Source organism: Notothenia rossii (genome assembly GCF_949606895.1).
Source record: "Notothenia rossii genome assembly, chromosome: 4".
NCBI classification, from domain to species: Eukaryota; Metazoa; Chordata; class Actinopteri; order Perciformes; family Nototheniidae; genus Notothenia; species Notothenia rossii.
This window is the reverse complement of record NC_136902.1, coordinates 60924677-60951165: the sequence shown is the minus strand read 5'-3', so window position 1 is coordinate 60951165 and position 26489 is coordinate 60924677. Positions and strand designations below refer to the sequence as shown.

General features: G+C 42.7%; 1 protein-coding gene across 6 annotated transcripts in view; it reads right to left on the bottom strand.

Moving 5' to 3' along the window:
• The window catches only part of LOC307035812 (RNA-binding protein Musashi homolog 2-like), a 232643-nt gene that overhangs the window by 81423 nt on the left and 124731 nt on the right, over positions 1–26489 (bottom strand). For all 6 annotated transcript variants that reach the window (XM_079675523.1, XM_079675525.1, XM_079675526.1 and 3 more), the window contains one exon: positions 5820–5868. In XM_079675523.1, the coding sequence (XP_079531649.1) occupies positions 5820–5868 (49 nt within the window). The remainder of the gene's footprint in view (positions 1–5819; positions 5869–26489) is intronic.

Sequence of the window (26489 nt, the reverse complement as noted above, 5' to 3'; positions counted from 1 at the left end):
CAAAAACATTAACCAGGCATACAAGGGACATATTATTCACTATACGTTAAATGACATCCCGTTTGCTATCATTGTGGCATGAGCCATTTTCAACAGCGACACCACTCCTGCTTTAGCCTTCTTCTGTTATCTTAACAGTATCACTTATACTGCTCAGATTGGTTAGCTGGTCAATACATACACACTTGTCATATTGCCGCTTGTTCGGACACATATTAAGAAGCATTACTGCCGTTTCTGTTGTTTGCATTTGAGGAGCGGATTGCTTTGTCTTTGCACTGTGACACATATGCATTTTGCACATGTAAAATGGTATTTATATTTCAAAAGCTTAATTTGAACAGTATTATATTATATTTTAAAAGTAGCACCAAGTAACCTTTGGTTGAGGGTAGCCCTAATTCACGTTATGTCATACATATATTTAGAAACATATTTGTTCAAATGCTCTTGCACATGCTCTTCAAAGGCACTGAATTGCGAACTCAAAACTTGCTCCTACAGTGTACAGGATGATCAATCCCCCCATCCCCACTGTCATTCTCTCAAACATCCTTCACATATACAGTGGGGCAAAAAAGTATTTAGTCAGCCACCAATTGTGCAAGTTCTCCCACTTAAAAAGATGAGTCCTGTAATTTTCATCCTAGGTATACCTCAACTATGAGAGACAAAATGAGAAAAAAAGAAATCCAGAAAATCACATTATCTGATTTTTAAAGAATTTATTTGCAAATTATGGTGGAAAATAAGTATTTGGTCAATAACAAAGGTTCATCTCAATACTTTGTTATATACTGTACCCTTTGTTGGCAATGACAGAGGTCAAACGTTTTCTGTAAGTCTTCACAAGGTTTTCACACACTGTTACTGGTATTTTGGCCCATTCCTCCATGCAGATCCCCTCTAGATCAGTGATGTTTTGGGGCTGTCACTGGGCAACACGGACTTTCAACTCCCTCCAAAGATTTTCTATGGGGTTGAGATCTGGAGACTGGCTAGGACACTCCAGGACCTTGAAATGCTTCTTACGAAGCCACTCCTTCGTTGCCCGGGCGGTGTGTTTGGGATCATTGTCATGCTGAAAGACCCAGCCACGTTTCATCTTCAATGCCCTTGCTGATGGAAGGAGGTTGTCACTCAAAATCTCACGATACATGGCCCCATTCATTCTTTCCTTTACACGGATCAGTCGTCCTGGTCCCTTTGCAGAAAAACAGCCCCAAAGCATGATGTTTCCACCCCCATGTTTCACAGTAGGTATGGTGTTCTTTGGATGCAACTCAGCTTTCTTTCTCCTCCAAACACGTCTAGTTGAGTTTTTACCAAAAAAGTTATATTTTGGTTTCATCTGACCATATGACATTCTCCCAATCCTCTTCTGGATCATCTAAATGCTCTCAAGCAAACTTCAGATGGGCCTGGACATGCACTGGCTTAAGCAGGGGGACACGTCTGGCACTGCAGGATTTGAGTCCCTGGCGGCGTAGTGTGTTACTGATGGTAGCCTTTGTTACTTTGGTCCCAGCTCTCTGCAGGTCATTGACTAGGTCCCCCCGTGTGGTTCTGGGATTTTTGCTCACCTTTCTTGTGATCATTTTGACCCCACGGGGTGAGATCTTGTATGGAGCCCCAGATCAAGGGAGATTATCAGTGGTCTTGTATGTCTTCCATTTTCTAATAATTGCTCCCACAGTTGATTTCTTCACACCAAGCTGCTTACCTATTGCAGATTCAGTCTTCCCAGCCTGGTGCAGGTCTACAATTTAGTTTCTGGTGTCCTTTGACAGCTCTTTTGTCTTGGCCATAGTGGAGTTTGGAGTGTGACTGTTTGAGGTTGTGGACAGGTGTCTTTTATACTGATAACGAGTTCAAACAGGTGCCATTAATACAGTTAACAAGTGGAGGACAGAGGAAGCTCTTAAAGAAGAAGTTACAGGTCTGTGAGAGCCAGAAATCTTGTTTGTTTGTAAGTGAACAAATACTTATTTTCCACCATAATTTGCAAATGAATTCATTAAAAATCAGACAATGTGATTTTCTGGATTTTTTTTTCTCATTTTGTCTCTCATAGTTGAGGTATACCTAGGATGAAAATTACAGGCCTCTCTCATATTTTTAAGTGGGAGAACTTGCACAATTGGTGGCTGACTAAATACTTTTTTGCCCCACTGTATATGCACTTATGCAGAGGGCATCCCAAAGGTATTGGAGCTGAAATCACAAACCTAATATATACTGTACACTGTGGACCTCAAAGCAGTTATGCGCTGCCCAGTCAGCATATAAATCACAACTCTGTCAATTGATACATCGGACAGCATCAGTAAACTGGTTCAAACTGAGGCAGTATTTTAGGGTAAAGATTTCTGTACTCATAGTTGTTTGAAGTAACTATTCATATTCATCAAAACAACTTTTCTGGCTGCAATGTAAAGAGAGTTTGTTAAGTAGTGTTGGTGCAGTGTCGAAGCAACAGAAACCAACAGGTCACCAACAAAAAAACAAAAGGATGTTGAAGGACTCAACACAAATGGGGCGGAGCCTGCGAGCTAGTTCAGGCAGTCAACTGGAGCACCAATGATACATTAACACGTGACGCACCTTGTCCCTCTTAAAACCAACCAAACACCTTCTCCTAAACATGCCGCTCTATTTAAGCTGCCAGGTCTTCGTGCCTCTGCCTCACCCATGCTGCTGCTGCCACTGCTGTGTTCACTTGCTATTGCTACGTTGATGTTCCTGCTGCTGTGTTTCATGTCGCTGCCGCTTGCCTGCCACACCACCACCCCAGCTTCCACCCCAGCTTCCACCTGTAGGCTCGGGGGATAGTTATCTAATCATCACTCAATGTTCTTGAAGGGGCCCGAGCCTAGACGCCAAACTCAAACTATATACTGCTTATAATAAACATATTAAGAAACACGTGAGTTGTCTGACGGAACTACATAAGAGGTTTTTTTTCTAATTTGGTCTCCTTCTAGATGCACTGCTGATTTTTACCTCAGGTTGGTCCACTACCAACCGGTGTGAACCAATCAAATGTGTCAGCAAAATATGCACATTATATAATGACTGTCACCGAGTCATCATTTTGAGAAAAAGGCCTTCAAAGTTTGCTCTTCTCTGGAATCCATCTATCTGATTGATTTTTTAACAGCTAATAAATGAACAAAGTATTACGGAGGGAAAATATTTTCGTTTGGATTACTGGTCTATAGGAAGCTCGCGAGTGTGTGTTTGTGTATTTTTGCGTTTGTGTATTGTTTGTTTCACGGGGAAAACCCTCACGAGAAACACAGGCTATTGTTATGCCTGCTGTGACGTCAAGTTACTCCGTTTTCCGCTTGTAATTATGTCGTTACAAGCTTCAAAGTTGTATTTATCATCTGAATTTGAAGAAAAAAGTTTAATATTCTGAAAGCCAAGACTTTGTTTATTTGAAATCAGATGAAAACAAACTGTAACGGACCCTGCCGTGTTATCTATGATTACTATGCCTTACATTAATCAGTTCAGCGATGGGAAGGGGAGCGGCGCTGCGGAAGAGCTGAGTGCGAGGTGCCTTTCATCTTCCCATCTTCAAAAATGTATTTATCGTGTGATTTTGGAAATAAAAGTTTTATATCCTAAACAAGCCAAGACTTTGTTCATTTAAAATCAAACAAAACACCAGAACCCCAAAACAATATTTTTTTACGCAAATCCACGTTTATTTTGAATAAATGAGCCGTTGTGACTTCCGCCTGATTTCGATAGAGCGGGTCACATATATGAACGCTAAACCAATCACCACTGAACTTGAGTAATGCTCTAATATTTGTATAATATAACCAACGTTATCGTAAACCAAGATATGTAAGACTCCCTTCATGTGGCATAGTCTAAAGAGCAACAAAGTCTGTAGAGAGTAGGATTGAGAACAAACACGGGACAGTCAACTATTTTGGTTGCATAACTTGCACATTTAACCGATGGCAAGTACGTAAGTTACCCGACCAAACAAAAACCAAAGATTGTGCTATCTTGTTTGGGTTCCTCGGAATAACATACATTTTTAAAAGACGAAAGAACTTCAGGTCCAAAGCTTGATTTTAATGTTGTGTTGAAGAGAGAAGGGAATGTCCTGTGATTTCATTCTGCATAATTATTAGCCATGTGCTTCTGTTAATTGGAGGGAGAGTGTATTTGCATGTCCAAGTGTCATTTGGTGGGTGTTTGTTTTCTGTCAGACAAACGGACTTTCGGTTCAGTGGGATATTTTTTGGGGCTATTTTGGTTTGGAATAATTTGCAGTCCTGGCCAGGAACAGTCAACTGTCGGCCACAGAACAGCATCACTTATCAATAATGTGTGTAAACAAAATGACTAGTTAGTGAAATCAAAGTTCAATGTTTAAAAAAGAACAGAGATGTTTGTATTGTGGCCTTCCACAAAGATATGAAATATTTTTGAATAATCATACATGACGCAAAGACATGTCAATAATAGACAATTCCCAGTTTAACAACAAGCTACGTAGAATTGAAGAAATATGTGCCCATTGCAATGTTTGTGCTTTCCGTAATAAAGGGTAATGATACTTCAGACAAAGCCAAGAACCATCTATGGCCATCAGTGGATCGTCTTTTTTCAAATCTGTATGATTGTGCAATGGCTCGTCTTTCATTACATTACATGACATTTAGCTGACGCTTTTATCCAAAGCGACTTACAATACGTGCATTCGACCAGGAAGATACAACCTTGAAGAAAACAGAATCATATAAGTACATCAGGTTTCATAGAGCCAAACAAACTTTCCTTTGTAGTCACCAAGTAGATGTCACTGTCCCATCACTATCAAAAAGAGGATTAACCAAATGAATTGATATAAGACCCAGTCTGAAATGATTAAGTTAATGAGAGAAACATATTTAGACTGACTTTGCTCCTTTTAATGACACTATCTATTCCTGATCATGTCATATTATATTGTGTTTCTTTTCCAGAAGCCACCCACCCCTCCTGAGCTTGTGTTGGTCTTGAGTAGCTGACTTGTTCCTGTATCTGTCTCCTCCTCTCTGCTGTGTCTTTGTAAAGTCCTCTGTTTTCAGGCAGAGGGCTGCACTGCCGAAGCCACAGATAAGGCCTTCAGATAAGGAGGGGGGGAAGATAACAATCCTGCCTCACCGTCGCTCTGCAGCATCAGCTATCTGAACCCTTATCGGACCACACAGGCCTCCCTCCTTCAATCTCCATCCTCCTATTCAACTGTGGGGCACCTTTTATTTTCTGCCTCCTCCCTCACTGACCCTCTTATTCTTTCTCACCCCATGTCTCTCTCTTCCATCATGCAATCACCAGAATGCCAGTGTAGATCCATATCGACGTATCGGAGGGGCAAAATGGCCGAAGGGGGAAATGAGGCTAATTAAATTGATAGTGGAAATAAATGTTCTCCTATGTGGTGTGTTTAGCTGTCAGGCCGGATTGCCATGTGCTGTTGATCGGACATGTCCGTGTGTATATGTGTGTATCAGTCAGCTGCGTGGAGAATCACAACGATAAGGGAACAGATTTAGTATGGGTTGCTGGGCAGAGTGAAAGCCATCTGTAATGAACAACAATGGATCTGACCTTGAGGGAAGTAGGAAATACACTTACTAATATAGTTGTGGCTGTTACTGCGGTGACCATTTGTGTGTACAGTATATATATATATATATGACACAGGAAAAAGTTCAATGGTGGAAGATATTGATCTAAAACTAGAAGAAGAATGGAGTATTTCTCTATACACAAAAATGGCAGTATGTAACAGTGGAATTTGAACTTACCTCTATGTCGGTTGGTGGTTTTGTCAAACATTAGCATGGCATCCTCTACCTGAAACAAGACAAAATAATTGTTCAACTTGTGTGCACAGAGCCAAACAGAAACATTGCATCTTTAGGAGCGCCACAAACTATACTGCGGGAGGCATGTGGTGCAGTGGGTTGTGTGTTTGTGTTGGGATCAGGGGGTCACAGGTTCAAACCCCACTGCAGTCAGCATGTCGTTGTGTCCCTGAGACACTTCACCCCAAATTGCTCCTGTGGGGATTGCCCACAGTATTGAGTATGTAAGTCGCTTTGGATAAAAGCATCTAACAAGTCATGTGATGTAATGTAATGTACAGTACTGCAGTGTCTCGACACCACTGTTTATGTCACGCTCAACCAACCTGAAGACCGCCATTCCCAATGTTACCAAATCTGCCATGGATAATGTAGTGATTGATTGCAGTGTATGATTCATATCTGTAAACACCTGCAAGGAAAAGAGTCTGTCCTGAACTTGCCAAAGATTTAATGAAAATAGTCTCGCTGTCAAACCTGGCAGCTTTGACATGCAGCCACAGCTGGAGTTTCAGATGTGTGATAGAAACTGAAAAAAAGGAACTGTCAGTCCATTCCACTGAATTACACAATCTCATTTTCTATTCAGATTAGACACTTTACTTGAGAAATAAGTGACAGATTGAAGTGGGCACAGAACCAAAACTGCCCACTTAACCAACTTTGATGTAAAAAGAATGTTAAAAGCATTCACTTTGGATCCGGTTCTTTATAGAATGGTAAACTGCCCAATATTTTAAAAGATAGATATATAATTTCCGTACTGAGATTTATGCTTTTAAATAGCAAAAAAATACAGGGTAAAACTTTTGTTATCTCATAGAGAAAATCACGGCAAGATTGTAGTTGAAAACAGACACGTTTTTGAAGATGCACCAAACAAAACCAGGGGGCAATTCACACCTATTATTTTTTGATTTATTTATTATTTTATTTATTTCACTGTATCACCGTTTTCAGGTTCAAATTTGTATTTTGTGTCTCTACTGTGAAATGTCTGCATTCTTTAATGTTCAAAAAGCTCTTTATTTTTCTCATACTGTCTTTGCTGCAGCACCTCTTTTCACCCTCTGTCTGAAACCAGAGCTCGGTCTGCTCTGATTGGTTAGCTGGCCGGATCTGTTGTGATTGGTTAACAATTTAGAGATGTCCCACCTTTTAAAAAAAATCACATACAATTTGTTGGAGGGCTAGTCAATAGTGGTACACACTGATCTCACTATATGTAAGTAAACAAATAACTACCTTGGAGGGTACCAGGGGGGGATGTGTGGGAGAGAGACTCCCTCTGGAGGGAACTTTGGGTCTTAGCCTTTGAAGATTATTTACATTCACAAAAATGAAGTGTTCCATGTAGGGAAAACCCCTAAAAGCATAATAGGGCCTTATGTTTATGTAATACAAAATATGTTGATTCCAATTTGCAAGTCCAAATAGTGTCCCGAAGACAAATAAATGAATGTATGCAAGGTAAAACAAGTATATTTGGTGAGCAATAGTTTGTGAAAATCGTGTTGTGCTTCTGAAAGCATGACAGCGCTGCTCTGTGCCGGTTTTAGCCTGGGAAATGTTTCCTGTGACTGATGCCAAATCTTCCTCTGCAGAACAAAAGAGCTTTATTACTCAGAGCGTGAATCCAAATGGTGGAAGTGTGATGAGAGACGTGAGGCCACAGATTATGTGCTGTTGAAGCTCTCAGACGGAGGAGAGTACATTAAAACGAAGACACGGAGCGACACTGGGTGAGGGATGACTTGTTGACAGGAGAGAGACTTTGCTTTCCTCCTTCCCTCAGCGTGTGTTATTTGAAAGATGTTTTATCTCTTTTTATAATCAAACTGCTCAAATTTCATGGATGGCCTGTCTCAGGAAGGAGAGGCCAAAAGTGTTTTTGCACTCATTATGTTGCTGCTCACTCTAACAAGGAAAACAGTGGAAGGAGGCAGAAAGTTCCAGTGAATGTGTGAAATCCTGTACATGGACCACTGACAAACATCCTACATCTTTCCTAAACACTTTTATCTTAACCTGAGTGAAAATGTCATGGGGTTAGGGAATGATGTACAGGAGAAATCATCAGGACTTAAGAAAAGATAACACCTGTGCTAAGCAAATTTGACTGATGTGCATCTGCCGTGGTAAAACTACAATTTTGCGTAGATGGACAACTAAAAGTGCAAGATAATTCCACCTATGTTGTTTCATATAGGCTATATACACATGGACTACAAAATATTACTCTATTACTTAGGTTTGAAATAAAATAAAACAAGGAAAGAGAAAGGAATTGGTTGCTTTGGCTCACCGAGCTTTCCGTTAAATTAATCAACATGAATCACATAAGTTTGATTGTATAACACTTTGAATAAGTATTACTTTATGCAATATATGTGTTACTTATTAGGCCTACTGTATACACTGACTTCTGTACACGTCACAGTTTAAATTAAATTAAAAAAGATCAAGAGACTACCTCTCAGTTAAAAGTGTGAAATGTTGAATGTATTAGATTTTTCGTTAGTGTTTATATATGCTATATATACACTCTTTACAACATCAGGAGAATACGTCCCCAGCTGACCCAGAAAGCAACGCAGGTTCTGGTCCAGGCTTTCGTCATCTCACGCCTAGACTACTGCAACTCCCTCCTGGCTGGTCTACCTGCATGTGCCATCCGACCTCTGCAGCTCATCCAGAATGCAGCTGGTCGTCTGGTCTTCAACCTTCCTAAATTCTCCCACACCACGCCGCTCCTCCGCTCCCTTCACTGGCTTCCAGTAACTGCTAGAATCCACTTCAAGACTTGCGTACCATGCTGTGAATGGATCTGGCCCTTCCTACATCCAGGACATGGTTAAACCATACACCCCAGCACGTGCACTCCGCTCTGCATCAGCCAAACAGCTCGCTGCTACCGCACTGCGAGGGGGACCCAAGTTCCCATCAGCAAAAACACGTGGGTTTGCTATCCTGGCTCCAAAATGGTGGAATGAGCTCCCCATTGAAATCAGAACAGCAGAAAGCTTACACATCTTCCGGCGCAGACTGAAAACTCATCTCTTTAGACTCCACGTCGAGCGATAGAACTATTAACAAAGCACTTATATACTAATAAAGGACTGGCTTATCTAAAAAAGGTTGAGTAGCACTTGAAATGTTTTAGCTCTATGAAACCTGATGTACTTATATGATTCTGTTTTCTTCAAGTTTGTACTTTGTTGGTCGAACGCACTTATTGTAAGTTGCTTTGGATAAAAGCGTCAGCTAAATGCAATGTAATGTAATGTAATAAGTGTTTTGATTTAACAGAGCGTTGAAAGTTCAAAACCTGTAAGCATTATAGCAAGTTATGGAAAAACATGCTCCATAAGCACTGTAACATACATTATCCGCGTTTGTTGTTCACGACCGGTTGTTTCCGTGAACGTTGTGCCTTTAAAAGCTGCGGCCACAAGGATATTATAGGATGTCTTTATTGCTCTTCCTTTTGGAAAGGATGGTCCATTGTATCCTATGCTAAAGAAGATAACATGGGAGCATTGAAGCTCCTTTACTATAATCTAGACTGAGAATATGAACAGCTCTTATCATGGCTGCCACTTCGGTATTTCTGAGTCACTTCACTTCCTTAGGAACCTTCCTAAGCAAACCACAACCCTTGGAAAAAGCAGCCTGATTTATTTTGGTAACCTTGTGTTAGCTGCCACTAGCAGGGGTTATTAGCCAATATCGGTAAATATGAAATGAAGAGATAAGAGCACAGCCGATAAGGAGAAGCTGACTGAGCCTTTGAGAAACCGCCTATCTAAACTTCCCATGCCTTCGCTTACTGCCTTATCCCAATCCTCTGAAGTGCTGCATACAAACCTTTTTTTAAATGCCACCTTTATTTCAACCAAGACGGCTACTGTGATAAGAGTTCTTTTTTCAAAAGGTCCTGGGTATCACCTACTGAAAAAAAATAGTCCAAAGCTTTTCAGTCGCCACCTGATGGGTTGGTTGTCAAACCATTAATCAACACACTCCATAAAACCCATTATATTTGATTTGGGCATTAATATTTTTGTTGTTAGATGCTGAACAAACAAAGTACATCTTACAAAAAGGGTTACAAGTTAAAGGGACAAATACTATATTGCCTTAAAACAGCCCCTGGGAGAATTTAACTAATGTTAAAAGCTATTACTGACATGACAGTGAAGATTAAGCAAAAACAGCCTGCTATACCCCACTTTCAACCTCAATGTGGGTGTAAACTTACCACGAAGCTCTAAATGTAAAAGGCATGCTCTCATCTCTTTTGTAGTTGCACTTTGTATTGCAATAGTTGCACAGCAATTTCTCTTATCTTGTAGTTGAATGAGGTGATAATGCATCAAAACAACGCACTGGAACAGTCACAAGACAAGAGATACAGTAAACATATGTTAAGATACTTTTGGAGCAAAAAGAGAATGAAAAGTATATTAAGTATTCAAATATTAAGAAGATATTATTATATCCTATATGTGTGTAGACATACCTGTTGAAACATGAAGCAATAATGAAATGTCTAAAATTATCCACTAATGGATGAACTTGGGAGTGGATGATCAAAGTGTAGACATCCTGTTTCCTTTCAACAGTCATCATTAAACCATGACAACAACCATTTTTTTTATCAAGTATGGTGAACATTACCATACTTTCATCATGGAGGTGTCAGATCAAATATTTTTTCATCAACATTTCGGTCATTTTGGAAGATATTGACAACCAATTCTTTAGTTCTGGTATCAAAACTTTTCGTTTTTATTTAGACAGATGACAGTGGGTACTTTGCACATTGCGAAGTTTCTCTGTTACTGCTTACACCACTTAATTGGTCTATTTATTTATACTGTCGGCATTTTTGCTATGTCGTTTTTGAATTGGGTTGGGTACAAGCGGCAAACTCTGGGGAAGAGCCGGGACGCCATTACGGAAGTGCCACACACTGCAGTTCATATATTGGCCGAAAGGCGATGACTGCAGAAAGGAGGAATTTCCATAGACCCCCATGTTAAAATGCCCAACTTTACAGCAGAAAAAAACATGTTTCTACCCCTGGCTGCAATACATATTATTATGAATATAGTTAAATTCCACCTTCATGATTATGAATCTGTGAGTGAATTGTTTTCTAACGCGACCCTTTTATTTATATTAGGTCTTAAAGTGTTTGCATAAATTAGGGCGTGGTCACATTGAGTGACAGCTCTGTCAAGTGACTGCTGCTGTTAGCTTCTTGTCTCTCTGCTGGCTGCTCCGTGAAGCTACAGGGACTCTGCCTGCTCAGTTCATCCAGGTAACACAACTTGACCCCGGCCGTGGTTGTTTTTTCTTCATGCTTATATATCGGACTATTGTGACTCACTCTGCGGTTGAAACAGACGGTGCATGAATGCGGTTTTGCGGTAAGTGAAATTTGAGTACTTTATTTATGTGTTAATGATTTTAATCAGCTACGTAATGAATGATTAGGCTTGGGTTAGCGTGTAAGCGAGTGGTAGCTACATCGGTGCTAATGATGCTAATAGTAGCCTCCAAGTTAAAATCATAGACTGTATATACAGTTGCAAGAAAAAGTATGTGAACCCTTTGGAATTACCTGGATTTCTGCATAAGTTGGTCATAAAATGGAGGAAGCCACTGCTGTCCAGAAAAAACATTGCTGCACGTTTGAAGTTTGCAAAAGAGCACCTGGATGTTCCACAGCACTACTGGCAAAATATTCTGTGGACAGATGAAACCAAAGTTGAGTTGTTTGGAAGGAACACACAACGCTATGTGTGGAAAAAAAAAGGCACAGCACACCAACACCTCATCCCAACTGTGAAGTATGGTGGAGGGAGCATCATGGTTTGGGGCTGCTTTGCTGCCTCAGGGCCTGGACAGATTGCCATCATCGACGTACAAATGAATTCTCAAGTTTATCAAGAGATTTTGCTGGAGAACTTAAGGCCATTTGTCCACCAATTGAAGCTCAACAGAAGATGGGTGATGCAACAGGACAACGACCCAAAGCACAGAAGTAAATCAACAACAGAATGGCTTCAACAGAAGAAAATACGCCTTCTGGAGTGGCCCAGTCAGAGTCCTGACCTCAACCCAATTGAGATGCTGTGGCATGACCTCAAGAGAGCGAGTCACACCAGACATCCCAAGAATATTGCTGAACTGAAACAGTTTTGTAAAGAGGAATGGTCCAAAATTCCTCCTGACCGTTGTGCAGGTCTGATATGCAACTATAGGAAACGTTTGGTTGAGGTTATTGCTGCCAAAGGAGGGTCAACCAGTTAATAAATCCAAGGGTTCACATACTTTTTCCACCCTGCACTGTGAATGTTTACATGGTGTGTTCAATAAAAACATAAAAACATATAATTATTTGTGTGGTTTTAGCTTAAGCAGACTGTGTTTGTCTATTGTTGTGACTTAGATGAAGATCAGAACACATTTTGACCAATTTATGCAGAAATCCAGGTAGTTCCCAAGGGTTCACATACTTTTTCTTGCAACTGTATAAAGGTTAAAACGAAATAGACAAGTGTTAAGCGTTAAGTGGGATAATACTGTTGAAAAAACGGCTTCTGTTTGAGGTTGATAAATAAGGTCATCCTTGTAACTTAGAGAGATATTTTATTATGTAGGTAGGAACTGTATGCATCGCTAAGGTTAATTTAAATTGGCTATGCTCAAGTATGTAGACAAGCTAATGTTGAAGTAGCGTATGTGAAATCAACCTCACAATAAGATGTGTGTATATTACAATTATTAATGTCATATTTCAAGATGATTACTTAGATATTACAATATGGTTGGTTGAGCTGGAGTTCATTATTGAGCTTACACGTTAACGTCACAGTCATCTGAAGAACCCAAACCTTGTTGTTTTTATGAATTGCATTACCAAATTGATATCAAATAAACAGTAAGCATTGGTAACACAACTTCCAAAGTTACAGTAAAATAAAAAAGGACCCTGACTCGGACAATACACAATCCAACATGTTCAACAGAAGAGAATCAGTTATAATGTTTGTACACATGGTACTTTACATATATATCTGTTTGTTTAAGGTGTCCAGGTGATGCAGACAGGCTGGACCAGAGAGTGAGAGACAGAACTGGACTCCTCATAGCAGTGAACTTCAGCACAGGTATAAAGACTCTTTTTTTCATACTGTACAAAGAATCAAGAAAGATATTGGTTTAAATAAATGAAGTATTGACTTTAATACACTGATATACATTCCATTAAACAATACTAGATCACCTAAACATCAGTTAAGTTGAGGGTTTTTTCCACGCAAAAAGTTACATTTAGATGTTAACAAGCAATGTGATTTTGTCAGCTTTCTAATTTAATGTATTGAAGGCAAAGATATTTAACAGTGAGAACTGCTACTATTTATCTCTCAATATTGTTCAAAAAAACGTGGTAAAAGTTATTCTTTCAGTGAGACAACAGAGCAAGCTTCTACAGTTGCACTACGTTTTGATAATAGTTAAATATTATTTTGATAACATATATTTAAATGTTGATGAACTTCATACTGTTTATTCATAATCTGATTGTCTTTGTAGCTCACTCTTGAAATAAAAAAAAACATTACAATTACAAAATAATTATATCAACAGCCCCTAAACACACAAACGCACCGCTTTCATAAACACACTTGTTCTGCAATAATATGTTTTATGTTTCCTGTAATTTTTGTTAGGAAAGGACATGCCTGAAAGACACAACATTTTCTCCTTCTCTGAGGGTCAAGAAGAACATCCAAGAGGAACATTAAGAGCTGATGTTATGAGATTTTAAGACCAGTACACTAAGAAACTACTTTTATTGTAAAAACACAGTCATCTGATTGAATGCAGCTATTTCCACATCTACACTCCATGAGCTGATTATTTCTATTTGCCTCACTTTATGAGCTTCACAAAACGTGTGCCTTGTACCGCAGAGTTTGCAACGTCACAAATAAAAGTCAGATGTGAATGTGTAATCTAACATTTTCAGTAAGAAAAATACAAACAATTTATTGAAATGTGAACCAAAAGTTAATCAAAGATGTTTTAAATAAAAAAGCACATATGGACAGAAGGTGTAAACCTATTAAATGTATAAGTAAACACATTTAGTCAAATAAAGTGACAGACTAGGCCTGTGCAGTTGGTATCGGCTATACCCAGCATGGGCTCCTCCATCAGGCCTGGTCCACCTCGCTGAGGAAAGACCCTCAGTCTTCTCCAAACCAACAGACAGGACGTCCATCACACGGAGGTTTCTCCCTGAAGTCTGAGCAGCTCTCTGGACACCACACCACATCGAAATCCTTCCAACATTTCGATTCCATCGGTATCATTTAGAAATGTTAGTTATGTTATGTTATCATCGCTAAGCTAAAGGTAGCTAATGTCTGGTGCAATAGCCGCGTTCACACCAAGTACTTTGCCATGCTTAGTTCCCAGCACTTAGTTCCCCTATGGAACTAAGAGCCAATCGCGTTCACCCCGGAATAAGTCCCTGAGGGAAGATTACGCAAATGAGCCGCTGACGTCACTTCGTCTTCTTCTACTTTGGGTTTACTGGCAGGCCGCAAACAACTTCACGGCGTATACTGCCAAATAAATGTTGAGTTTGAAAAGAGAAGTTGTTACATTTAGGACTTTTCTTCCTGCCTGCCTCATCATGCCTGTAACAGAGTGTAATCACTGTTCAGTTTCCATGGAGGTCTGGTAGCACCTGACTCTCCCTGTGCAAAAACAGGCTATTCTCCAGGGAAGCAAGTTCTATCCCAGCTGTCAGTCACCATTATGGCTGTGATGAAGAGCGCAACAGCAGGTGCAGAGAAGAGCTCTTGCCGCTCCACATCACTGCTCACACACATCAGAAACCGGAATCAGCCTCAAGGGAATCCTGGCTCTTTACAGGAATTAAATGCCAAGTGTAGATAATGTAATATAGAACATGAAACTGAATAATTTAACTAGTTTTAAGTCTATAATTTACTAAAGAGGAGACATCTTTGACATCCATCTTATCTGTCCAGTGCCTTACTGGAGCCAGTCTTTCTGTACAAGACATACAGTGGGGCAAAAAAGTATTTAGTCAGCCACCAATTGTGCAAGTTCTCCCACTTAAAAAGATGAGAGGCCTGTAATTTTCATCCTAGGTATACCTCAACTATGAGAGACAAAATGAGAAGAAAAAAAATCCAGAAAATCACATTGTCTGATTTTTAAAGAATTTATTTGAAGATTATGGTGGAAAATAAGTATTTGGTCAATAACAAAAGTTAATCTCAATACTTTGTTATATACCCTTTGTTGGCAATGACAGAGGTCAAACGTTTTCTGTAAGTCTTCACAAGGTTTTCACACACTGTTGCTGGTATTTTGACCCATTCCTCCATGCAGATCTCCTCTAGAGCAGTGATGTTTTGGGGCTGTCGCTGGGCAACACGGACTTTCAACTCCCACTCAAAATCTCACGATACATGGCCCCATTCATTCTTTCCTTTACACGGATCAGTCGTCCTGGTCCCTTTGCAGAAAAACAGCCCCAAAGCATGATGTTTCCACCCCCATGTTTCACAGTAGGTATGGTACTCTTTGGATGCAACTCAGGATTCTTTCTCCTCCAAACACGTCTAGTTGAGTTTTTACCAAAAAGTTATATTTTGGTTTCATCTGACCATATGACATTCTCCCAATCCTCTTCTGGATCATCTAAATGCTCTCTAGCAAACTTCAGACGGGCCTGGACATGTACTGGCTTAAGCAGGGGGACACGTCTGGCACTGCAGGATTTGAGTCCCTGGCGGCGTAGTGTGTTACTGATGGTAGCCTTTGTTACTTTGGTCCCAGCTCTCTGCAGGTCATTGACTAGGTCCCCCCATGTGGTTCTGGGATTTTTGCTCACCGTTCTTGTGATCATTTTGACCCCACGGGGTGAGATCTTGTATGGAGCCCCAGATCAAGGGAGATTATCAGTGGCCTTGTATGTCTTCCATTTTCTAATAATTGCTCCCACAGTTGATTTCTTCACACCAAGCTGTTTACCTATTGCAGATTCAGTCTTCCCAGCCTGGTGCAGGTCTACAGGTCTGTCCTTTGACAGCTCTTTGTTCTTGGCCATAGCGGAGTTTGGAGTGTGACTGTTTGAGGTTGTGGACAGGTGTCTTTTATACTGATAATGAGTTCAAACAGGTGCCATTAATACAGTTAACAAGAGGAGGACAGAGGAGGCTCTTAAAGAAGAAGTTAAAGGTCTGTGAGAGCCAGACATCTTGTTTGTTTGTAGGTGATAAATACTTATTTTCCACCATAATTTGCAAATAAATTCTTTAAAAATCAGACAATGTGATTTTCTGGATTTTTTTTTCTCATTTTGTCTCTCATAGTTGAGGTATACCTAGAATGAAAATTACACGCCTCTCTCATCTTTTTAAGTGGGAGAACTTGCACAATTGGTGGCTGACTAAATACTTTTTTCCCCCACTGTAACTTCCTATGACTTGTTGATAGAATATGTATTGCCTTATTTATAGCTCTTTGTGTTCAGTACTTTAATGAACCTTCAGTGTCCGATATCGGTACCCTTCTCCTGCAGCCTCTTCGTGTTTGCAATTAATTCTCAAAAACAATTTTCAGAAAAAACATGAAAATATCAGTATTTCAACAAACACATAATGTGTTATGTTGTCAGTACGTCTTCAAACATAGGCTACAAGTGTGTGGTGAGTATCTTATGAGTCTGGTTAACTGCGTGTCAGGTGCTAGAATATACTACTAACAACATGGTATTTTTTAATGACATGAACTATAGGCTAATGTTTACTTTGTCTCTCACTGATCACAGTTTGCCAGTTCCTTTCAAACGCAGATTGACTTTTTTGTCTACCTTTTTGCCAACAAAAACTATTAACAGTAGATATACTGTATAACACATGTAACGTTTTTTTTGGGTGCAAACAAGTTGGGTTTCGAAAGCAGTTGCATCCAAATGCAAAAACAGAGAGAGGCGTTTTATTTAACCTGTTAAGCCCCAAGCCTGTTTTCAGTTCTCAGGCTCGAAAATGACATTCCCAGAACAAATGACTATATCTTCACTTCTAAAAGGGGTAAATTAATAATATTTATTCTCAAAGCAATGATAAACCTGTGAGTTGGATGTAGAAAAGTCAGAATCAAGACGTTTTTATTTTTAAAGTAAATTCCGATTGAACATAGTAAAAAAATGTAAATTATAATTTCCGTCCAAAAAAAACCCATTACTTATAGTGAAAACCACCCTTGAATGATGGGATAGTAGACACAAAGCTTTAGGAATACAAACTATAGCATATAATAAGTATCCTGTATCAAGATCGATGCAAAACAAGTGCAATTTCACCTTTTTAGAGAGGTTTAGAAAATAAACACTTCTGGGGTCATTTGGTGTGTATTTGCCATTTCTCAGGAACCCATTAGTCGATTTTGGTGATTAACACCTCTTTTTAACCTCTTCTACACCGCACCCCCGATACCGGGGGAAAAAAATGCATCATCTGAGGAAACAGTGTCTGAGGGCATCTTAATATTTAATAAAATATGAATGTTTTATATCCATGTAATGGGAAGAAACTCATCTAACTGATAATCTTTTTCTTTTTTTTTTAAACCCACAATGCTAACGCTGTGCCTCGTAATTAGCAACGAGCGAAAAATGCTACAGATTACTGCACATAAACTCACTCATAAAACCCTTATTATTTTATTTTTTATACTTTTTTTGCACATCCAACCCATCAATTCGCATCATGAGAAGACACAGAATCGATGGGTACATACATTATCACTCTATGATAAGAACTCGCGGAGATAATAACAAGAACAGACTAAAAACCGCTAAAACCGGCAACATGGCCTACCTTGGTCGTTGTCTGGTCAAAATTGGTCTTCAATGACATGAAAACGATAAAAATGCTGCTGAAGTTAATCCATAGGTTAATCTAATGTGTCTGTGTGCCTTTGAAATGATTTCTGATAACACATGAGCAATAAACCTGCTTTTCCGTTTCCAGATATCAGAGCGAGAAATATTTTCACTCATGCAAAACTGCATGCGCAAAGCCCCAACCTTTTTGTGTTAACGTTGGTGTCTATGTGAAAACTCCCATTGAATTATATTGGCTCCAACGGTCAGAAAGAGATGTTAATCAGCAAAATCGACCAATGGGTTCCAGAGAAACGGTAAAAACGCTCATTTCCACCCAAATCACCCTAGAGGTGGAGTTTTTTTGCTAAACCTCTCTAGAAAGGTCAACTGTCACTTGTTTTGCATCAATCTCGATACAGGGTACTTATGTGTTGTACTTTGGATTCTTAAAGCTTTTAGTCTACCTTACCATCATCCAAGGGTAGTTTTCACTATAAGTAAAAAATAATTTTTGGACGGACACTATAATTTACAGTTTTTTACTATGTTCAATCTGAATTTTCTTTAAAATAAAAAAATATCTATATTTATTCTGACTTTTCTACATCCAACTCACAGATTTATCATTACTTTGAGAAAAAGGATTATTAATTTAACCCTTTTAGAAGTGTAGTTATGGTAATTTGTTCTGGAAATGTCTTTTTCGAGCCTGATACCTGAAAAACAGGCTCAGGGCTTAACAGGTTAACCGTTAGAGCCAATATAATCGAGGGGAAGTTCCTAAATCCATCTAAACATTACCATTGAGGATTGAGAGGGATGCGCACGCAGTTTGCCCAAAGCCGGAAGCTCCGTCACACTCTATATGAAAAATATGATTATTGCCATAAATATGATGGATTATCAGTAATAATTCAAAGTGACACAGAGACATTGGATTAACCTTCAGCAGCGTTGTTATGCGTTTTAATGCCATTGAACACAACTTTGATCAGAAAAGAGCAAAGGTAAGACGTATTTGCAGTTTTGGCTACGTAAAGTGAAGTTGTGTGTTGTTTTTCCTTGCCTTCCTTGCCTGTCGCGACGGCTTACCCAAGCCCCCAGGAAGTGCGCCGGACTCTGTGCCCAAGATTTGTAGTTTTCAAACGGCAGTCCGTGACGTCACTGGGCCCAGAAAGACTTTTTCCCATCGACTAACATGGGGAAAGAGACATCTGTAAATCACCGGATACTTTTTTTGAAACTAAATAAACTACCTGTGGCAGCGGGGTGTGGTTTGGGCGCTGGCTGCTGGAGTGAAGGGAGTGGCTCGGCCGGAGGCCAGACAGCTGATCGGAATCAGGTAATCAGTGCGGGAAGTAAAGCATGTCGTAACCTGGTTCTGTTCTGTTATGCAGTAGGCGGGATCCTGGAAGGTCGCCAAAGGACCTGAGAAGTTTCCCACCCGGGCAACGTTTGAGACCCGCGCATATTGTTGTTTGGAGATAATAAACGCCTGTGGTCAACCAACCTGCTCTTTCCGTCCCTGTTTGAACCCTGTGTGAGCGGAGAGGCTCACAGTGGCGCCTGAACAGGGACCTGATGTCGGAAGGAGAAACCCCGCTGGGTCAGGCCCTCCAACGTCTCGCTCACATGCAGGAGACCACCACAGCACTACAGCGACAGCAGAGCGAGGCTCTGCTCGGGATCGCCTCGAGCCAGCGCGAGGACCGGGCTCTCCTATGGGAGCTGCTGCAGCGTCCGGCCGCTCGGGAGGCCGATCCCGCTACCCACCCGACCCGACCGCCTTCAATTGCCCTCCAGAAATTGACGGCAGAGGATGATCCGGAGGCATACCTGGACATCTTTGAGGGCACAGCGGCGGCGTGCGGGTGGCCGGAGGAGGAGTGGGCAGCTAGCCGCCCACAGCCTGCCAGCATCCTCTCGGCATGTGTACCGTTATCTGAGAAAGGCCATCCTGGACCGGCTTGGCAGCACGCCAGAGGGACATCGCCGCCGGTTCCGGGCCCTCCGCTTCGAGGACGCTGATTGGCCCTTCTCCTACGCGCAGCGGCTCCTGGATGCAGCGAGCCGCTGGCTCCAGCCGGGGGTGCGCTCCGCTGAGGAAGTCGTCGGGCAGGTGGCGCTGGAGCAGTTAATCGCCGGCCTGCCATCTTTGACGGCAAATTGGGTCCAGTGCCATCGCCCCGCCAACCTGGAAGCAGCCGTCGTCCTTGCGGAGGACCACCTCTCGCTTCCCCGGTGGAGCATGAAAGAGGAGCCCCGACCACCAGCCGTCTCAGCGGGCAGACCCGTCCCAGCCCCGAGGAGGAGGTTTCCTGGAGCAGCTGCCCTTCCCTCCCCAACATCACACGGCCCCAACCCCGCAGCCCCGACACTTTCCCCCCTAGCTCTACCTTACCCTCCTGTTTTTATCTCTCCCCAGGGTCCGGCCTACGCTTCTGGTCGTCCGGCACCACGGGGGGCTCCTCAGACGTAGGGCAGGATTGCTGGCGGTGCGGGCAGCCCGGCCACTTCCGACGGGAGTTTCCTCTCATGGAGGTCGGACAGCTGGTTCGGGTTGCAGGACCGCCAGTTGCCGCCCCCGATTTGGAAGGAACGTACCGTATACCGGTATGTATACAGGGGGCTACACACCAGGCTCTGATGGACACGGGCTGTAATCAGACGATGATCCATCAGCACCTGGTTCGGCCTGGGGCATTGATTGAAGCATCGTGGGTGAAGGTGAGGTGTGTGCATGGGGATATTCACCAGTACCCGGAGGTGACGCTGGAAATTTCTTATAAGGGAAAAAAGCATAGAGTCAGGGCTGGAGTTAGCATTCGCCTTACGCACCCTCTGATTTTGGGAACGAATTGGCCGGGGTTTGCTAAGCTAGCGGGGGCTATGGGGGTGCGTTCACGGACGGCAGGGAAATGTGAGTTGTGTGCTGTGTTTAGTGGAGATTCGGAGGCGGCTGACAACGTCGAGGGGGAAACGGACACGGAGGGGGCCGCGGAGGTCCCTCTGGACCCGCTGGTGTTTCCCGTGGAAGATTTCCCCCTCGAACAGTCGAGGGACGAGACCCTTCAGCACGCCTTCGGCCAGGTGGTGAGTATTGATGGCTCCCAGCTACACCCAAACGCAGCACTCACTCACCCACACTTTACGGTGGTTAGGGACAGGCTGTATCGTGTAAGCCGTGACACACAGACAGGAGAGATAAATACCCAGTTGTTGGTGCCAAAAAGCCGTCGGGAAATGGTTTTCCAGGCGGCTGATTATAACCCCATGTCAGGTCACCTAGGGTACGACAAATCACTACACCGGATAATGGCCCGATTTTATTGGCCGGGCATTCACGCAGATGTGAAGCGGTGGTGTGCATCTTGCCGTGAATGTCAGCTGGTTAACCCGCCGGCCATCCCCAAAGCGCCTTTGCGCCCGTTACCATTGATTGAGGTGCCTTTTGAGAGAGTTGGAATGGACCTCATCGGGCCATTAGACCGGAGTGCACGGGGATATCGCTTTGTACTAGTCCTAGTGGATTAATATCTCTGCAAAGAGCATCGCGCAGGCACTGTTTCACATTATCTCCCGAGTCGGGATCCCGAAAGAGATCCTGACTGACCAGGGCACACAGTTTATGTCACGCACACTACGCAAGCTGTATGAACTATTGGGCGTCCATTCAATACGGACTAGTGTTTACCATCCGCAGACCGACGGCCTGGTGGAACGGTTTAACAAAACACTAAAGAACATGGTTCGTAAGTTCGTTCACGAAGATAGCCGTAATTGGGATAAATGGCTAGATCCTCTGTTGTTTGCAGTGCGGGAGGTGCCCCAGTCCTCCACGGGATTTTCTCCCTTTGAGCTGTTATTTGGTAGGAAGCCCCGGGGTGTTTTGGACCTAGTTAAGGAAAACTGGGAGGAGGGTCCAAGCACCAGTAAGAACGAAATACAGTACGTTATGGACCTGCGAGCAAAACTCCACTCACTGGGGCAGATATCACGGGAGAATTTACTCCAGGGCTCAGGAACGTCAGCAGCGCCTGTACAACAGAGGGTCAAAACTGAGACAATTTTCACCGGGAGATAAAGTGCTTGTATTACTCCCATCCTCTAGCTCTAAACTACTCGCCAAGTGGCAAGGACCCTTCGTGGTCACACGACGAGTGGGGGACGTAGATTATGAGGTGGTACGTTCTGACAGGGGGGGAGCAACACAGATTTACCACCTTAACCTCCTGAAAGCATGGAGGGAGGTGGCGTCGGTTTCTCTGGCCACCACGGTGATTGAGAGAGATGAGTTGGGACCGGAGGTCATTAAAAGCAACAAAGTAGCCCCGGTCTGTTGTGGCGACAATCTCTAACCGGGCCAGAGAGCAGACGTTGCTTCGTTGCAAAGGCAGTTTGCCGACGTGTTCTCTACGCTGCCAGGGCGCACCTCTCTCATACACCACCGCATAGAAACGCCCCCGGGCGTGGCCATTCGTTCACGACCCTATCGGCTTCCTGAACACAGGAGGAAAATTGTTCAGGCGGAGCTTCAGGCTATGCTAGAGATGGGAATGATAGAAGAGTCCACCAGTGACTGGTGTTGCCCCGTCGTGCTGGTACGTAAGTCCGACGGGTCAATCCGGTTCTGTGTGGACTACCGCAGGGTGAAAGAGGTGTCCAAATTTGATGCTTATCCAATGCCCCGGGTCGACGAACTCCTGGATCGGCTAGGCACTGCTCGCTTTTACACGACGCTGGATTTAACCAAAGGCTATTGGCAGATTCCCCTTTCTCCAGAGTCTAAGGAAAAAAACGGCCTTCTCCACTCCGTATGGTTTATACCAATTCATCACACTTCCTTTCGGGTTGTTCGGAGCTCCAGCCACCTTCCAGCGGCTCATGGACCGGGTGCTGCGTCCCCACTCTGCATATGCTGCTGCTTACTTGGATGATGTCATCATTCACAGTGAGACATGGGAGCAGCACATGCAGCAGGTGGGGGCGGTGCTCGAGTCCCTGAGGCAGGCGGGGCTCACGGCCAACCCGAAGAAGTGTGCGGTTGGACGGAGGGAGGTACGGTATCTGGGGTATCACTTGGGCGGCGGGCAGGTGCGGCCACAGATAGAGAAAACAACCGCCATTTCAGCCTGTCTGGCGCCAAGACGAAAAAAGAGGTCAGGAGGTTCATGGGGCTGGCCGGCTACTACAGGCGGTTCATCCCGTCCTTTTCGGAGCTGACCAGTCCTCTGACCGACCTGACCCGAAAGGGTGCTTCAGATCCGGTCCAGTGGACGGAGCAGTGTCAGCTGGCGTTTGAGAGGGTTAAAAAAGCCCTCTGTGGTAAGCCGCTTCTGTATTCTCCTGACTTCTCTCTCCCTTTTGTGTTGCAGACCGACGCCTCGAACAGTGGGGTGGGGGCCGTTTTGTCCCAGCACGTAGAGGGGGTCGACCGCCCCGTACTGTACATTAGCCATAAGCTCGCCCAGAGGGAGGTGAACTACAGTACGGTGGAAAAGGAGTGCCTCGCCATACGGTGGGCGGTCGGCGCCCTGCGGTACTACCTCCTGGGGCGCCCTTTCACCCTCTGGTCGACCATGCCCCGCTCCAGTGGCTCCACCGCATGAAGGATGCCAACGCTCGGATCACTCGGATGTATCTGGCGTTACAGCCTTTCAACTCAAGGTGATCCACAGGCCGGGTAACCGGATGGTCGTGGCTGATTTCCTCTCTCGCTCGGCGGAGGGGGGGGGGAGAGTCAGCTTGCGGCCGGCGGGATCCCGGCCTGAGTCGGGCGGTGGGGGGTATGTGGCAGCGGGGTGTGGTTTGGGCGCTGGCTGCTGGAGTGAAGGGAGTGGCTCGGCCGGAGGCCAGACAGCTGATCGGAATCAGGTAATCAGTGCGGAAGAAAAGCATGTCGTAACCTGGTTCTGTTCTGTTATGCAGTAGGCGGGATCCTGGAAGGTCGCCAAAGGACCTGTGAAGTTTCCCACCCGGGCAACGTTTGAGACCCGCGCATATTGTTGTTTGGAGATAATAAACGCCTGTGGTCAACCAACCTGCTCTTTCCGTCCCTGTTGTAAACCCTGTCGTGAGCGGAGAGGCTCACACTACCCAGTATGAACTATGTTATAGCCTTTATTAGAATCATTAGGTCCTTAAAGTTGTAAAATGCACTAAAAGTCGAATCTAGATTTATTTTCTCTCTCCATTCATTCTAGTGAGCCGAGAGTGGGAGCTTGGGGGCAGGGCTTAAGGGGCACCTCAACTGTGCATGCTCTATGAGCGCACATACGGGTACTTCTGCTCTGACAGCCAGGCATGACGGGTAATCTGTGACGTTTTGCTCTCTCAAAAGTTGGGCCATTTTGCCTTCATGCGCCAATGAGCAACCCTCATAGGAAAGAACGAGACCCCATCTCCCACGCTGTATCCAGTTCTTATTATACATCCATGGGCTTAACAGGTTAAAGCTTGCATAGAAAAAAGTAGCAAATAATGAAACAAGACAACAGGAAGCCTAAAAATACCAACACCAGAATCATGGCAGTTTGATTTGTGTTGTGTAAGTGGCAGGATGCATATAGTGATTTCCTATTTCAAAGTCAGATAATTTGTACAGTGTCTTGCTACAAGTTCTAAGATAGAAAGTACACAAACATGTGAGGACAGGAAAGCAAACATATTTGATCAGGCAACCAATGGTGTCATTTTATAGCTAGATATGATATAAAAATAATGCATTGGCGGATAAACTTGTACTCACTTTTGATGGTATTAAACATAGATTTTGGTCAGCAGCAGTTATGTGTATAACCTAAATGTCATGAAAAATAATTGTTCGAGCCATTAACTATTTTAGTTTGGTTACATTTAAAGGAATTCTAATGGACATATGCTTTTATATTTATCAAATTCCAATGGATACATAATCAATTTACACCACCTTCACAGGTATAGGTCAGTGGTGAGACCACAAGACCTTTTTCAGAAGATTATACCAACTGAATATCAGTAATTCATGCAAATACAAAGGGCCTATTAATATGAATTTGAGAATAAGGCTGAAGGGACAGAGCAAGAAACAGAAGGACAGAAATAGAGATGGAAAGTCTGTAAAGAAGAGGAGGAGAGGGAGAAGGGGCTCAGGTGTTCCTCACAAACACCCATTATACAGCAGAGATGACACAACAGCCAGGGACAGCTGATTCTCTAAATTAACCTCTGTCTGTCTGTGTGAGGCTGTATGAATAATACAAAGTCAAACCCATGAGATGCATAGGATATGTATTAATAATGATTACTTTCTCAGTTTGAATAAACTCTCTGATCTGATATGCATGAGAACAATAATTTTAGAGAAACACTGACAGGCATAAGGTAAACCCAAGAAAAACCTGCAATGCTGAAGATTCTGTTTAATGTCTACCTGTATACCGCCCATAAAACCAGGGGTAGCATTCGTCTGTACAGATTAAAGACCACCAGTTTTGGGGAATTGACAGGCATGTAATTTGGGGAGTCACCAGAGTAGACCAAGATATCATGGCTTTAGCAACGTTTCAGAAAATGTGAAGTTTACCATGTTTTTTTCAAATGCATTATTAGTGCGAATGCTGTGCCACGTATATTCAACCAATACTTTGGCTCTTAATAACTTCAGCCTACTTTCAGCTACAGAAAACCATTCAAATATCAAACTATTCAGCCTTTTCAGCACATGACGGGAAACGTTCACCTTTTTCAAAAGTATTTTATACTTTTTGAAATATTCAGCTTTTTAAACTCTTTTTTTTTAACATCAAATTCTCTTTTAACTACACCGTGTGCCAAATGCTACTCCTTCCACATACTTTCAGCTAGAGACTTCATTCCAACTTTAAAATGATCACATGACATTCAGCTATAAAACTCGTAATTCAGATTTTTGATATCTTTTACACTTTTTGAGATATTAACTTAGTTTGTAGCTTGGTAAAGAGGCCTTCTTCAGATTTTAACATTAGTGTGTATTGGGCAGCTCCTTAAATCTAAATTGCTTTGATCTCAAAACAGAGTGGAGGACAGCTTGAAATTCGCCCAATCTTTTTTTTTTTGAACCTGCCAAACCCTACAATCCTTGGGCATATTTGTTCATGAAAAACGTAGGAAAACTCTCCTAGGTTGGAAAATAAAAACAAATTAAGCAAAAATAATTAGACAAAATGCATCGAGGGAATGAAGTGACAAAAACTTTCAACATGTCTCCATTAAGGCCTATTGTAAATACAGCCTGCTCTTTCTTCACAGCAGCAGCCACACACCTTTAGTTAATCTGCCAAAAAGGCCATATTATTGACCTGAAAGCACACAAAAAGTACACTTCAGGTGCTCGTCAGGATCCTGAGACGCTTCACGCGTTGCAATTTCACCGATATCTGCTACGATTCTTCAACAAAACGTTCAAATGTAAGAGGTTTATCTCTCATTCAGGCCAATGGAAAGGCTCTCCTCTCACTGATTACTGCACGTCACAATGGTAAACTTTGATCTCTGGCTCTCACACAGGTGTTATGTTTAGGTGTTATGATTTGGTGCTCAGCACAGAAACAAACACTGACAAACAGACTGGAGTTTAAAGACTGTCTCAACCTATTATTTTCTGTCTGATGGAGACTTCATATTGACTTCAACATGTTCTA